The 15,668-nt window shown below is 43.4% G+C and overlaps 2 protein-coding genes across 2 annotated transcripts in view; one reads left to right on the forward strand and one right to left on the reverse strand.

Moving 5' to 3' along the window:
• The window catches only part of HID1 (HID1 domain containing), a 73,013-nt gene that overhangs the window by 51,243 nt on the left and 6,102 nt on the right, over positions 1–15,668 (reverse strand). The window lies entirely within an intron of this gene.
• On the forward strand, positions 8,272–10,433 carry LOC138667886 (uncharacterized). Its single transcript, XM_069755967.1, has 3 exons — positions 8,272–8,367; positions 8,421–9,075; positions 9,325–10,433. Exons 1-3 carry the CDS (start codon positions 8,272–8,274, stop codon positions 10,431–10,433), a joined length of 1,860 nt encoding a protein of 619 aa, XP_069612068.1.

Here is a 15,668-nt window from a genome sequence, read left to right on the forward strand (position 1 = left end):
TGTCTGTCCTTCTGTCTGTCTTTCTGTCACGGATATTCATTGGTTGCAACCTCTATCTGTCATGGAAATCCAAGTCGCTGATTGGTCGTGGCTGTTTTGCCACGACCAATCAGCGACGGGCACAGTCCGGAAGAAAATGGCCGCTCCTTACTCCCCGCAGTCAGTGCCCGGCGCCCGCATACTCCCCTCCAGTCACCGCTCACACAGAGTTAATGCCGGCGGTAACGGACCACGTTCTGCCGCGGGTAACTCACTCCGTAACCGCTGCTATTAACCCTGTCTGTCCCCAAATTTTTACTATTGATGCTGCCTATGAGGCATCAATAGTAAAAAAAATGTAATGTTAAAAATAAAAAAAAAAACTGCAATTCTCACCCTACGTAGTCCGCCGAGCCGCATGCGCCTGCCGCCATCATCTGTTCCCAGCGATGCATTGCAGAATTACCCAGAAGACTTAACGGTCTCGCGAGACCCCCTAAGTCATCTGGGTAATTTCGCAATGCACCCTGGGAATGGAAGATGGCGGCAGCCGCGCACGTATCGCCGGAGCTTCGGTGGATCCCAGGGGTGAGTATATAACTATTTTTTATTTGAATTATTATTTTTTTAACAGGGATATGGTGCCCACACTGCTGTATACTACGTGGGCTGTGTTAGACACCACGTGGCTGCTATATACTACATAGGCAGTGTTATATACTATATGTGCTGTGTTATATACTCCGTGGGCTGTGCTATATACTGCGTGGGCTGTGCTATATATTACGTGGCCACTGTTATATACTACGTGGCTGCTATATACTGCATGGGCAGTGTTATAATAATAAAATAATCTTTATTTTTATATAGCGCTAACATATTCCGCAGCGCTTTACATTTTGCACACATTATCATCGCTGTCCCCGATGGGGCTCACAATCTAAATTCCCTATCAGTATGTCTTTGGAAGTGTTATATACTACGTGGCCGCTATATACTGCGTGGGCTGTGCTATATATTATGTGGCCAGTGTTATATACTGCATGGCCTGTGTTATATACTACGTCGCCTGTGTTCTATTCTTCGTGGCTGCTATATACTGCATGTGCTGTGTTATATAGTACGTGGTTGTGTTATATACTGCGTGGCCACTTATATATTGCGTGGCCTGTATTAACGCATCGGGTATTCTACAATATGTATGTATATAGCAGCCACATAGTATATAGCCACGTAGTATTTGTCTGCTACATACTACATGGCTCCTATATACTACGTGGCCTGTGCTATATACATATTCTAGAATACCCGATGCATTAGAATCGGGCCACCATCTAGTCTATAATAACTGAATTCAGTGTATTTTATAAAGAACAGAAAGTTGGTCAGAAATTAAAGTCAAAGGTTTTCCAGCAAATTTAGACCTTGGGAGTGGGACATGAGCTCGGACAGTTTTGTTTATTGAGGAGGTTTTCTCACCCATAGGCCACGTTCACACGTTCAGTATTTGGTATTTTACCTCAGTATTTGTAAGCCAAAACCAGCAGTAGGTGATAATACAGAAGTGGTGACGTGTTTCTATTATACTTTTCCTCTGATTGTCTTAAAAAAGCAAAATATGATCACTTTTGACCTGTAGACCGGTCCGCTTTAAAAGGGGTTGTCCACTACTAGGATAACCCCATTTTCCCATGGCGCTCGCATTGACATCAGAAAGGTAAGGTGAGTTCATTGGCTGTGAACTCCCAGGACCTGTCTGATGGCACCCCCAGCAGGAGAACTTTCTCATGCTCGGAGCCATCAGCTAAGTAAAAGGAGTTCACAGAGAGACACTGAGCACACGGTGCTCAGTGTCTACTCAATGACAGGCTGTATGGATGCATCATGCAACCATCCACCCTGCCATCTAGACGTAGCAGAGCTAGACCCGTTGTGGGACAATTGGATTAGCAGCATCTCTGCGGAAAAGTGAAGAATCTCATTGTTTTGTTTATTTTTCTTTTATTTATTTACATTTGCAGATGACGAGGGCATCAGGGGAATGGGGGAGATGGTCGTAAGTATTGTGTAATTAAGATTATTAAAAGGAGTCTGTGTCAATTAAAGGACTTTTTTCTGGGTGTCTTTTCACACAATGTGACTGTGGGGTTAGTAATGCCTCTCCATTACTGACCTCGGGGCTTGATGTCACCTGACAATACAAAGGTGACATCAAACCCTCCCCCCCCCCCCCCCCAACTCTCATTCCACTTGGCACCGCTACAGGTCAAGTGGGAAGAGCGAGGCTAAGTGCCAGAATCGGCGGATCTCAGAGATGTGCCTTTTCTGGGGTGAGCTGATGTTTTTAGCCTGGGGGGGAGGGGGGGGGCAGTATCCATGGCCCCATCATAGGCTATTAATATCAACCCACAGCTGCCTGCATAGCCCTTGCTGGTTATTAATTATAGGGGGACCCTACGTCATTTTTTTTGCGTCCCCCATTTTAATAGCCAGTAAAGGATAAGTATACAGTTGTGAGCTGATATTAATAGCCTGGGAAGCCCCATGGGTATTTCCCCTTTCCCAGGCTATAAATACAGTCCCCCAGGCGTCGGCTTTCCCTCTGCTGGTTACACAAATTGCGATTGAGCCCGCCCACATCATTTATTTCCGAAAATGTATCTTTTATTAAATACATGTACAGTAAGCTGCATACACACTGTACTAATTGTATTTGTCTGACACCTGTATATCTACCTAAACTATTTGTATTTACTGTACGTAATACATCTCTTCCATGCTGTCGGCTCCTGCAGTGATTTTACAGTACACGGTACATAAATTGCTGGCTTTTTATATATACAGTACAGACCAAAAGTTTGGACACACCTCATTTAAAGATTTTTCTGTATTTTCATGACTATGAAAATTGTACATTCACACTGAAGGCATCAAAACTATGAATTAACACATGTGGAATTATAGACTTAACAAAAAAGTGTGAAACATCTGAAATTATGTCTTATATTCTAGGTTCTTCAAAGTAGCCACCTTTTGCTTTGATGACTGCTTTGCACACTCTTGGCATCTACATAATGGGGAAAAGTGAAAGGAAAAGTGTTGGAGGCAAATTGACAGCTGCCAGATGTGAACAAGGGGGACTTAAAGAATGAGAGCGATGGCACCAAAGAGTATATACCGTACAGTTGCTAAGGTGGGGCCCCGACATGGGAAACTCACCACACACGGGGATATGAACACACACACAAAATGCGCCACACACTACCACGTGCTTGAACACATATACCACCCTCAGCACACATTTCACCACACATACATCAACCTCGCCACATAAAAGTCGAAACACAAAAGTCGCCGCTCAAAACTCGCCACGCGCAAAACTCGCCACATGCAAAAACTAGGCTCACGCAAAACTCGCCACAAGTGCAAAACTCACCTCATGGAAAACTCGCCACACGCGCAAAAATTGCCACATGCACAAAAGTTGCAACACATGCAAAAGTTGCCTCACACAAAACTTGCACATACTCAAAAGGCACCACACATAAAACTCTCCACACGCAAAACTCGCCATGCGCAAAACTTGCTGCACACAACTTGCTACACTAACCTGTCACATGCAACTCGACACACAAAAAGTTGCTACACGCATGTTGCCACACAAAACTCAACACACAACTTGACAAACAAAACTCGCCCTAAAACACACACAGTTTCATTTGTCAAGTTGTGTGTGTTGAGTTGCGTGTGGCGACATGCATGTAGCGACTTTTTATGTGTGGTGCCTTTTGAGTATGTGCAAGTTTTGAGTGAGGCAACTTTTGCATGTGTTGCAACTTTTGTGCATGTGGCAATTTTTCCGCGTGTGCAAGTTTTGCGTGTGGCGAGTTTTCCATGAGGTGAGTTTTGCACTTGTGGCGAGTTTTGCGTGAGCCTAGTTTTTGCATGTGGCGAGTTTTGCGCGTGGCGAGTTTTGAGCGGCGACTTTTGTGTTTCGACTTTTATGTGGCGAGGTTGATGTATGTGTGGTGAAATGTGTGCTGAGGGTAATATGTGTTCAAGCACGTGGTAGTGTGTGGCGCATTTTGTGTGTGTGTTCATATCCCCGTGTGTGCTGAGTATCCCATGTCGGGGCCCCACCTTAGCAACTGTATGGTATATACTCTTTGGCGCCATCGCTCTCATTCTTTAAGTCCCCCTTGTTCACATCTGGCAGCTGTCAATTTGCCTCCAACACTTTTCCTTTCACTTTTTTCCCCATTATGTAGATAGGGGCAAAATTGTTTGGTGAATTGGAACGCGCGGGGTTAAAATTTCGCCTCACAACATAGCCTATGATGCTCTCGGGGTCCAGACGTGTGACTGTGCAAAATTTTGTGGCTGTAGCTGCGACGGTGCAGATGCCAATTCCGGACATACACACACATAGAGATATAGAGATATATATACACACATACATACATACATACATACATACATACATAAAGTCATGGTCGAAAGTTTTGGCACCCTTGACAAATTACTGCAATCAATCGCTTCCTATAACCATCAACAAGCTTCTTACTCATCTCAACTGGAATTTTGGAGCACTCTTTTTTTGCAAACTGCCCCAGATCTCTCATATTTGAGCGGTGCCTTCTCTCAACATAAATTTTAAGATCTCTCCCCAGGTGTTCAATGGGATTTAGATCTGGACTCATTGCTGGATGCTTCAGAACGCTCCAGCAGTTTCTTTCCATCCTTCTCAGGGTGCTTTTTCGCTTCTTGAAGTATGTTTCAGGTCATTGTCCTGCTGGAAGACTTATGACCTAGGACAGAAACCCAGCTTTATAACACTGGGCACTACATTGAGACCCAAAATCCGTTGGTAATTTTCAGATTTCATGATGCCTTGTAAACAGTCAAGGCACCCAGTGCCAGAGGCAGCAAAACAATAATAAAACATGTTTGAACCTCCACCATACTTGACTGTAGGTACAATGTTCTTTTCTTTGCAGGCCTCACTCCATTTTCAGGATGCAGTAGAATGATGTGCTTTACCAAAAAGCTCTTCATTGGTCTCATCTGTCCACAAGATGCCTTCTCAGAAGGATTTTGGCAAACTGCAGACTAGCTTTTTCATGTCTCTGTGTCAGCAGTGGGCTCCTCCCTGGCCTCCTGCCATAGCGATTCATTTAATTAAAACGTTGATGGATAGATCACGCTGACACAGATGTACCCTGAGCCTGCAGGACAGCTTAGATTTCTTTGGAACTTGATTGGGGCTGTTTATCCACCATCCAGACTATCCTGCATTGCAATCTATCATCAATTTTTCTTTGTCAGCCATATCTTGGAGATTAGCTACAGTGCCGTGGGTTGTAATCTTTCTTTATTATGCTGCTCACCATGGACAAAAGAACATTAAGATTTCTGAAGATTGACTTCTAACCTTGAGATTGTTGATATTTTTCAACAATTTTTGGTTCTCATGTCCTGAGTCCAGAACAGTTCTCTTCTCCTTTTTCTGTTCTCCATGCTTAGGGTGGAACACACAGACATACAATGCAAAGACTGAGTCAACTTCTCCCCTTTTTATCTGCTTTCAGGTGTGATTTTCATATTGCCCACACCTGTTACTTGCCACAGGTGAGTTTCAACGAGCATCACATGCTTGAAACAAAGTTTTTTTAAACAGTTTTGGAAAGGTGCCAGCAATTTTGTCCTGCCCACTTGGGGGGTTTTGTTTGAAATTCTGTCCAACTTGCCCTTTTTTCTCTATTCTGATTGTGTTGTTCCAATGTACACACAGGAATAAACATATGTATAACAAAACGTGTAATTGCAATAATTTTCTGAGAGAAATACTTAATTTTTTCAAACAATTTAAAGGGTGCCAACACTTTTGGCCATGACTGTATATACAGTGAGGCAAAAAAGTATTTAGTCAGTCAGCAATAGTGCAAGTTCCACCACTTAAAAAGATGAGAGGTGTCTGTAATTTACATCATAGGTAGACCTCAACTATGGGAGACAAACTGAGAAAAAAAATCCAGAAAATCACATTGTCTGTTTTTTTTAACAATTTATTTGCATATTATGGTGGAAAATAAGTATTTGGTCAGAAACAAAATTTCATCTCAATACTTTGTAATATATCCTTTGTTGGCAATGACAGAGGTCAAACGTTTTCTGTAAGTCTTCACAAGGTTGCCACACACTGTTGTTGGTATGTTGGCCCATTCCTCCATGCAGATCTCCTCTAGAGCAGTGATGTTTTTGGCTTTTCGCTTGGCAACACGGACTTTCAACTCCCTCCAAAGGTTTTCTATAGGGTTGAGATCTGGAGACTGGCTAGGCCACTCCAGGACCTTGAAATGCTTCTTACGAAGCCACTCCTTCGTTGCCCTGGCGGTGTGCTTTGGATCATTGTCATGTTGAAAGACCCAGCCACGTTTCATCTTCAATGCCCTTGCTGATGGAAGGAGGTTTGCACTCAAAATCTCACGATACATGGCCCCATTCATTCTTTCATGTACCCGGATCAGTCGTCCTGGCCCCTTTGCAGAGAAACAGCCCCAAAGCATGATGTTTCCACCACCATGCTTTACAGTAGGTATGGTGTTTGATGGATGCAACTCAGTATTCTTTTTCCTCCAAACACGACAAGTTGTGTTTCTACCAAACAGTTCCAGTTTGGTTTCATCAGACCATAGGACATTCTCCCAAAACTCCTCTGGATCATCCAAATGCTCTCTAGCAAACTTCAGACGGGCCCGGACATGTACTGGCTTAAGCAGTGGGACACGTCTGGCACTGCAGGATCTGAGTCCATGGTGGCGTAGTGTGTTACTTATGGTAGGCCTTGTTACATTGGTCCCAGCTCTCTGCAGTTCATTCACTAGGTCCCCCCGCGTGGTTCTGGGATTTTTTCTCACCGTTCTTGTGATCATTCTGACCCCACGGGGTGGGATTTTGCGTGGAGCCCCAGATCGAGGGAGATTATCAGTGGTCTTGTATGTCTTCCATTTTCTAATTATTGCTCCCACTGTTGATTTCTTCACTCCAAGCTGGTTGGCTATTGCAGATTCAGTCTTCCCAGCCTGGTGCAGTGCTACAATTTTGTTTCTGGTGTCCTTTGACAGCTCTTTTGTCTTCACCATAGTAGAGTTTGGAGTCAGACTGTTTGAGGGTGTGCACAGGTGTCTTTTTATACTGATAACAAGTTTAAACAGGTGCCATTACTACAGGTGATGAGTGGAGGAAAGACACAATTGGTTAACGTATGTGTATTTCTAAGTGGGTGTTATTGAAATATTATTATTTGTAGGCATGGATCTAGCAGCTAGAGAGGCAGCATGGAACAGTCAAACATGCAATATCTTTGAAGAAGACCCTGTTGGGTCAGGTAATAGTGGCAATATGGACATGGATTTCCAGGTGGTGTCTAGTGAGTTAATTGGATTGCACAAATCCATCACCAAAACGTGGTGGAACATCAAAACCTTAGAACAATATAAAAAAGTGGGTCTGGTGCCCAGAGGACTTAGAGTGCAGATTTTTCCGGCCTGGGAAGCAGATGAGGGCTTCCAGAAAGTATGGGAAAAGGGTTTGTTAACATGTTCGAATATTCTGATAGATTTGCTCATTGAACACGATCGAGAAATTCTGTCTGTAATTAAAGATAAAATCAAGAATATTGAAAGTAAATTGGAAACATTTGATAAGAAAACTCTAGTTGAGCCATTCCAAGGCCAACTTAAGAATATTATTGAAAAATTTGAAAAGGAGATTATAGGGGGCAAGAGGCAGAAATTCAAAAGAGACCAGCTGGACTTTAAGAACGGACGAGCATACAGATGGGTGCACAAGGGCAACAAGAGGGGAGTTAATTTGAATCCACCAACAGAAAGAGATGTGGCAACTTTACATGAGCTTACATCAAGCGATTTTTTATCGTCGGAACAAAGCGAGGCAGAAGGCACAATAGGAGGGGCCGAAGGAGGAGACACGGTCCGAAAGAGACACAACAGGAACTACAGAGCCTGGTCTCCCAAATACAGACGGGAGACGAGACAGAACAGGAAACGCTGAATCCCCCGTTTCTAGGGACTAGCCCCTCGGACTCTGGTAAGCTGTCTATCATTAATCTTTCATCATATAATCTTTCAGATGTAGAGTCTTCAGTATTGGAGAGAGGGCTCTCCTTTTGTCCAACCAATGGTTTGGACAAATTTACCGTAATCAAAGATGTGTACCTTTTTTGTAGACAGTTGGCTTTCAAATTACTATACCACCAACCCTCCATTGTGGATGGCCTACCTGCTGATGAGCGAGAAGTCTTTAGAGATCTACTTGAACTACTGGAAGAAGGTGAATCTGGACACCCTAAAAAAAAGAAATTTCCTGGTAGGTTACCCTCGCAAGCTACACCTTCTCTGTCTCTTTTTCCGGTTCTACAGAGTTTTTTTAATGCTGTATGTCACGAAGTACAAAGTCTAAAATTAGACCCAAATAAGGGGAGAAATTTGAATAGGGCTGAACAGAAAGCCATTGTGAGACTTGGCTCAAACCGGGATTTCGTCATCCGAGAGGCTGACAAGGGTGGTAACCTAGTGATATGGCCTACTGAGTTATATCTAAATGAGGTAAAACTTCAATTATCAAATTCTGAATGTTACCAGGTTCTACCATCAGACCCGACTGACGTATTTAGGTCCAAATTGGATCGGCTCCTGGACTCAGCGTTCACCATAAACATCATTAATAAGCGAGAGAGGGAATTTATGACCAATCGCCATCCTAGGGTACCAACTTTTTACCTCATCCCAAAGGTCCACAAATCTGTGGAAACACCCCCAGGTAGACCTATTGTATCTGGGTTGGGGGGCCTTTTAGAACGCCCCTGTACTTATGTGGATTTTTTTCTCCAGCCTTTGGTTTCATCACTAGACTCCTTTGTGAGGGACTCAACCTTCCTGATTCAGCAACTGCAAACTCTAAGAGTTCCACCTGGTGTATGGCTCGTCACACTAGATGTTGAAGCCCTGTACACCTGCATTGGACATGACCTGGGGACGCAAGCAGTTGCCTTCTTTCTGGATCAGAACACTACAGGTGACAGACAACACGACTCCTTCTTGCTCGATCTACTTTCTTTTATTTTGGACAAAAATTATTTTGTCTTCGATCGGGTTTTTTATAGACAAATCAGAGGGACCGCGATGGGCGCACGGTGTGCGCCCTCGTACGCAAATCTGTTCTTGGGGTGGTGGGAGGTCACCAGGGTGTACTGTCTGGAGGCTTTTTCATCACATGTCATCAAATGGTATCGCTATATAGATGATATCCTTTTTCTCTGGACAGGCACCCTGGAAGAATGCCATCAGTTCGTCGATACTCTCAATCAGAACCCATGGAACATAAGATTGACGTCACACTTTTCACAGATGGAAGTGGAATTTCTTGATCTTAAGCTCTATCCTGGGGATGGGTACGTTCAAACCACGCTGTACCGCAAACCTACGGCTATTAATAGCCTTTTACATTTTTCAAGTTTTCACCCACAGCACTTGAAGAAAGGCATCCCAAAGGGACAGTTTTATCGGATAAGGCGTAACTGCAGTACTCAGGAGGATTTCCGAAGGCATTCACAGGACTTGACTCAACGGTTTAAAAATCGAGGCTATCCTAGAAAGGTAATCGCGAATGCATACAGCACGGCAAAAGAGGTTGATAGAGGAAGCCTATTGCAACCCCGACAAAAAACTGCCCCAAGACCATTAGGGGTCATTACCACATTCAACAACCAGTGGCAGGAGGTTCGTGGGATACTTACAAAGTACTGGGGGATCCTTTGTAGTGAACCTAAACTAAAACCACACATATCTGAACGGCCAAGCCTGATAGCGAGAAGACCAAAAAATCTGAAAGACTGTTTGAGTCACAGCCACTTTAAACGCCAGGTAACTAGGCTGAACAGAGGAATTAGGCTTACTGGCACATTTCCTTGTGGCAATTGTAGTATATGCCCGTTTATTGGCAGTAATGAAATGTTCTTCTCATCTCTTTCCCCCTCATTACAGATGGCTGTGAAAACGTATTTCAACTGCAAATCACGTAATTTGGTCTATGCCCTCATCTGCCCATGCCCAAAGACATATGTTGGCCAAACAACACAGGAGTTAAAAAGAAGAATACAACAACATCTTTCAACTATAACAACGGCAAAGAAGGACTTGGAAAAGGGCAAAACATTGTCCTCTGTGGCATCGCACTTTCTGTCGACACATAATTCACAGAGCAGAGGAATTAAGATCGTGGGCCTGGAATCTGTTCAACCAGACATCAGAGGTGGAGACATCACGCTCGAACTGCTCAGACGAGAGTCTAAATGGATTTTCAATTTGAATAGTCAAACCCCATTTGGACTTAATGAAGATCTATTGTTCACAGGGTTTTATAAACAATCTTGAAACCGTATTCCATAGGTTTTGGGTTTGAATAAGCAATTGAAGCCCTTTTGTCTGAGACTATGCTCAAGCGTATATGTACAGGATTGAAAGAAGGCCTGAGCAGGTTCATGATAAGCTTGTAATCTTACCTCCCTGTTTACCAGGTCTTGATCTCTGCATGAACAGTATGATCTTCTTAAGGGTGGTATGAGGTAACTGACCAAATGTCTGCGTGAACAGCATAGTATTCAACCCCCCCCCCCCCCCACACCCTCCCACCCCCAGCTACATTTGCACCTGCCATGATATGAGTGTTCTATATCCTCCATGAGATATGGGGACATTGGGGCCTGCATATTGGTAGTTGGTGGCTGGTTTTGGTAATAAACCTAGGTTCTCTAAAAAAATGCGCCTTTGAACTGTTCTGTGGTAACTATGGTGTCTATAATCCCATGGCTTTGATAGTGAAGTCTAATATGTGGCTCTGGAGTCAATCTCCTCTGATGTTACTTCTTGGTTGGAGTCTCGGTCTGTCCACTCTCGGAGACATTTGACCCTCAAAAAATCCCTTTGTAATTTGAGAATAGCAGTATCCAGTGCTTACGGACATCCAATTTGGCTCGCCGTGATCCGTTTGTATTATGAACATTACCTCTATGTACCCATATTTATCTCTACTGTATTGACGGTCCTTTCCCCGTTTCAATATATGCTGGATAATTGGTATCCCCACTGTATGAAGGTTGACCCCTAAGTAGTGGAGATTTACATGGGTTCCTGAGGATTCTTACTACACTGTATACCATATCAGTGATACTAATGTCCATGTTTATTTAATTTCAATGATCAGGGCTTGTAACGTGAGGATTTTCTTTATGTGTTCGTGCCGTTTTAATGTAGCGGAGGCTGTGCTTACCTATATGTACAGTGTTTGGTTGTCCGTATTGGGCACGCACTAAGCGTTTATGGCAAGTGTATCAGGGGTATGATGCTATAAAGTGGGGAGCGACCACCAGGCGTGTGTACACCAATGAGCTCACTAATGTTCATGAGTGATATTCAGTGCGTGTTGCACTGATGGTATTGGGGTCCATGGCTAAATAACCCCAACTAATATGGGGGTCAAATGGGGTGAAACCCCATAGGCACACGCATTACTGAAATCTTAAGGAGGTTGTATCCACTTAAATTTGCCCCTTTTGTGCGCCTATGAGGAATCTTGGCATTTGTATTGAGGGTGTGATGATAAAAGATGGTAGTTATCCTCTTCTGCATATGCGCTCTGATGGGTCCACTGACTGCTGCACGGTTTAATTATCACCTTGCAAAAACACGTTATAATCAGTATGACGTTTAACAGGGAAAGCTTTTTTTTTTTTTTTTTTTTTTTTTTGTTTAACCCCTTCAAGACCCAGCCTATTTTGACCTTAAAGACCTTGCCGTTTTTTGCAATTCTGACCAGTGTCCCTTTATGAGGTAATAACTCAGGAACGCTTCAACGGATCCTAGCGGTTCTGAGATTGTTTTTTCGTGACATATTGGGCTTCATGTTAGTGGTAAATTTAGGTCAATAAATTCTGCATTTATTTGTGATAAACACGGAAATTTGGCGAAAATTTTGAAAATTTCGCAATTTTCACATTTTGAATTTTTATTCTGTTAAACCAGAGAGATATGTGACACAAAATAGTTAATAAATAACATTTCCCACATGTTTACTTTACATCAGCACAATTTTGGAAACAAAATTTTTTTTTGTTAGGAAGTTATAAGGGTTAAAATTTGACCAGCGATTTGTCATTTTTACAACGAAATTTACAAAACCATTTTTTTTAGGGACCACCTCACATTTGAAGTCAGTTTGAGGGGTCTATATGGCTGAAAATACCCAAAAGTGACACCATTCTAAAAACTGCACCCCTCAAGGTACTCAAAACCACATTCAAGAAGTTTATTAACCCTTCAGGTGCTTCACAGCAGCAGAAGCAACATGGAAGGAAAAAATGAACATTTAACTTTTTAGTCACAAAAATTATCTTTTAGCAACAATTTTTTTATTTTCCCAATGGTAAAAGGAGAAACTGAACCACGAAAGTTGTTGTCCAATTTGTCCTGAGTACGCTGATACCTCATATGTGGGGGTAAACCACTGTTTGGGCGCACGGCAGGGCTTGGAAGGGAAGGAGCGCCATTTGACTTTTTGAATCAAAAATTGGCTCCACTCTTTAGCGGACACCATGTCACGTTTGGAGAGCCCCCGTGTGCCTAAAAATTGGAGCTCCCCCACAAGTGACCCCATTTTGGAAACTAGACGCCCCAAGGAACTTATCTAGATGCATAGTGAGCACTTTGAACCCCCAGGTGCTTCACAAATTGATCCGTAAAAATGAAAAAGTACTTTTTTTTCACAAAAAAATTCTTTTAGCCTCAATTTTTTCATTTTCACATGGGCAACAGGATAAAATGGATCCTAAAATGTGTTGGGCAATTTCTCATGAGTACACCAATACCTCACATGTGGGGGTAAACCACTGTTTGGGCACATGGTAAGGCTCGGAAGGGAAGGAGCGCCATTTGACTTTTTGAATGAAAAATTATTTCCATCGTTAGCGGACACCATGTCGCGTTTGGATAGCTCCTGTGTGCCTAAACATTGGCGCTCCCCCACAAGTGACCCCATTTTGGAAACTAGACCCCCCAAGGAACTTATTTAGATGCCTAGTGAGCACTTTAAACCCTCAGGTGCTTCACAAATTGATCTGTAAAAATGAAAAAGTACTTTTTTTTCACAAAAAAATTATTTTCGCCTCAATTTTTTCATTTTCACATGGGCAGTAGGATAAAATGGATCATAAAATTTGTTGGGCAATTTCTCCCGAGTACGCCGATACCTCATATGTGGGGGTAAACCACTGTTTGGGCACACGGCAGGGCTCGGAAGGGAAGGCGCGCCATTTGACTTTTTGAATGGAAAATTAGCTCCAATTGTTAGCGGACACCATGTCGCGTTTGGAGAGCCCCCTGTGTGCCTAAACATTGGAGCTCCCCCACAAGTGACCCCATTTTGGAAACTAGACCCCCCAAGGAACTTATCTAGATGCATATTGAGCACTTTAAACCCCCAGGTGCTTCACAGAAGTTTATAACGCAGAGCCATGAAAATAAAAAATAATTTTTCTTTCCTCAAAAATGATTTTTTAGCCTGGAATTTCCTATTTTGCCAAGGATAATGGGAGAAATTGGACCCCAAATATTGTTGTCCAGTTTGTCCTGAGTACGCTGATACCCCATATGTGGGGGTAAACCACTGTTTGGGCGCACGGCAGGGCTCGGAAGGGATGGCACGCCATTTGGCTTTTTAAATGGAAAATTAGCTCCAATCATTAGCGGACACCATGTCACGTTTGGAGAGCCCCTGTGTGCTTAAACATTGGAGATCCCCCAGAAATGACACCATTTTGGAAACTAGACCCCCAAAGGAACTAATCTAGATGTGTGGTGAGGACTTTGAACCCCCAAGTGCTTCACAGAAGTTTATAACGCAGAGCCATGAAAATAAAAAAAAAAATTATTTTCTCAAAAATGATCTTTTAGCCTGCAATTTTTTATTTTCCCAAGGGTAACAGGAGAAATTTGACCCCAAAAGTTGTTGTCCAGTTTCTCCTGAGTACGGTGATACCCCATATGTGGGGGTAAACTACTGTTTGGGCACATGCCGGGGCTTGGAATTGAAGTAGTGACGTTTTGAAATGCAGACTTTGATGGAATGCTCTGCGGGAGTCACGTTGCGTTTGCAGAGCCCCTGATGTGCCTAAACAGTAGAAACCCCCCACAAGTGACCCCATTTTGGAAACTAGACCCTGAAAGGAACTTATCTAGATGTGTGGTGAGCACTTTGAACCCCCAAGTGCTTCATAGAAGTTTATAATGCAGAGCCGTGAAAATAATAAATACGTTTTCTTTCCTCAAAAATAATTATTTAGCCCAGAATTTTTTATTTTCCCAAGGGTTACAGGAGAAATTGGACCCCAAAAGTTGTTGTCCAGTTTCTCCTGAGTACGCTGATACCCCATATGTGGGGGTAAACCACTGTTTGGGCACACGTCGGGGCTCAGAAGGGAAGTAGTGACTTTTGAAATGCAGACTTTGATGGAATGGTCTGCGGGTGTCACGTTGCGTTTGCAGAGCCCCTGGTGTGCCTAAACAGTAGAGACCCCCCACAAGTGATCCCATTTTAGAAACTAGACCCCCCAAGGAACTTATCTAGATATGTGGTGAGCACTTTGAACCCCCAAGTGCTTCACAGACGTTTACAACGCAGAGCCGTGAAAATAAAAAATCATTTTTCTTTCCTCAAAAATTATGTTTTAGCAAGCATTTTTTTAGATTCACAAGGGTAACAGGAGAAATTGGACCCCAGTAATTGTTGCGCAGTTTGTCCTGAGTATGCTGGTACCCCATATGTGGGGGTAAACCACTGTTTGGGCACACGTCAGGGCTCGGAAGTGAGGGAGCACCATTTGACTTTTTGAATACGAGATTGGCTGGAATCAATGGTGGCGCCATGTTGCGTTTGGAGACCCCTGATGTGCCTAAACAGTGGTAACCCCTCAATTCTAACTCCAACACTAACCCCAACACACCCCTAACCCTAATCCCAACTGTAGCCATAATCCTAATCACAACCCTAACCCCAACACACCCCTAACCACAACACTAACCCCAACACACCCCTAACCCTAACCACAACCCTAACCCTAACCCTAACCCTAAGGCTATGTGCCCACGTTGCGGATTCGTGTGAGATATTTCCGCACCATTTTTGAAAAATCTGCGGGTAAAAGGCACTGTGTTTTACCTGCGGATTTTCCGCGGATTTCCAGTGTTTTTTGTGCGGATTTCACCTGCGGATTCCTATTGAGGAACAGGTGTAAAACGCTGCGGAATCCGCACAAAGAATTGACATGCTGCGGAAAATACAACGCAGCGTTCCCGCGCGGTATTTTCCGCACCATGGGCACAGCGGATTTGGTTTTTCATATGTTTACATGGTACTGTAAACGTGATGGAAAACTGCTACGAATCCTCAGCCAAATCCGCACCATGTGCACATAGCCTAATTCTAAAGGTATGTGCACACGCTGCGGATCCGCAGCAGTTTCCCATGAGTGTACAGTTCAATGTAAACCTATGGGAAACAAAAATCGCTGCACACATGCTGCGGAAAAACTGCACGGAAACGCAGCGGTTTACATT

This window comes from Ranitomeya imitator, chromosome 2 (assembly GCF_032444005.1).
Source record: "Ranitomeya imitator isolate aRanImi1 chromosome 2, aRanImi1.pri, whole genome shotgun sequence".
In the NCBI taxonomy this organism is placed as follows: domain Eukaryota; kingdom Metazoa; phylum Chordata; class Amphibia; order Anura; family Dendrobatidae; genus Ranitomeya; species Ranitomeya imitator.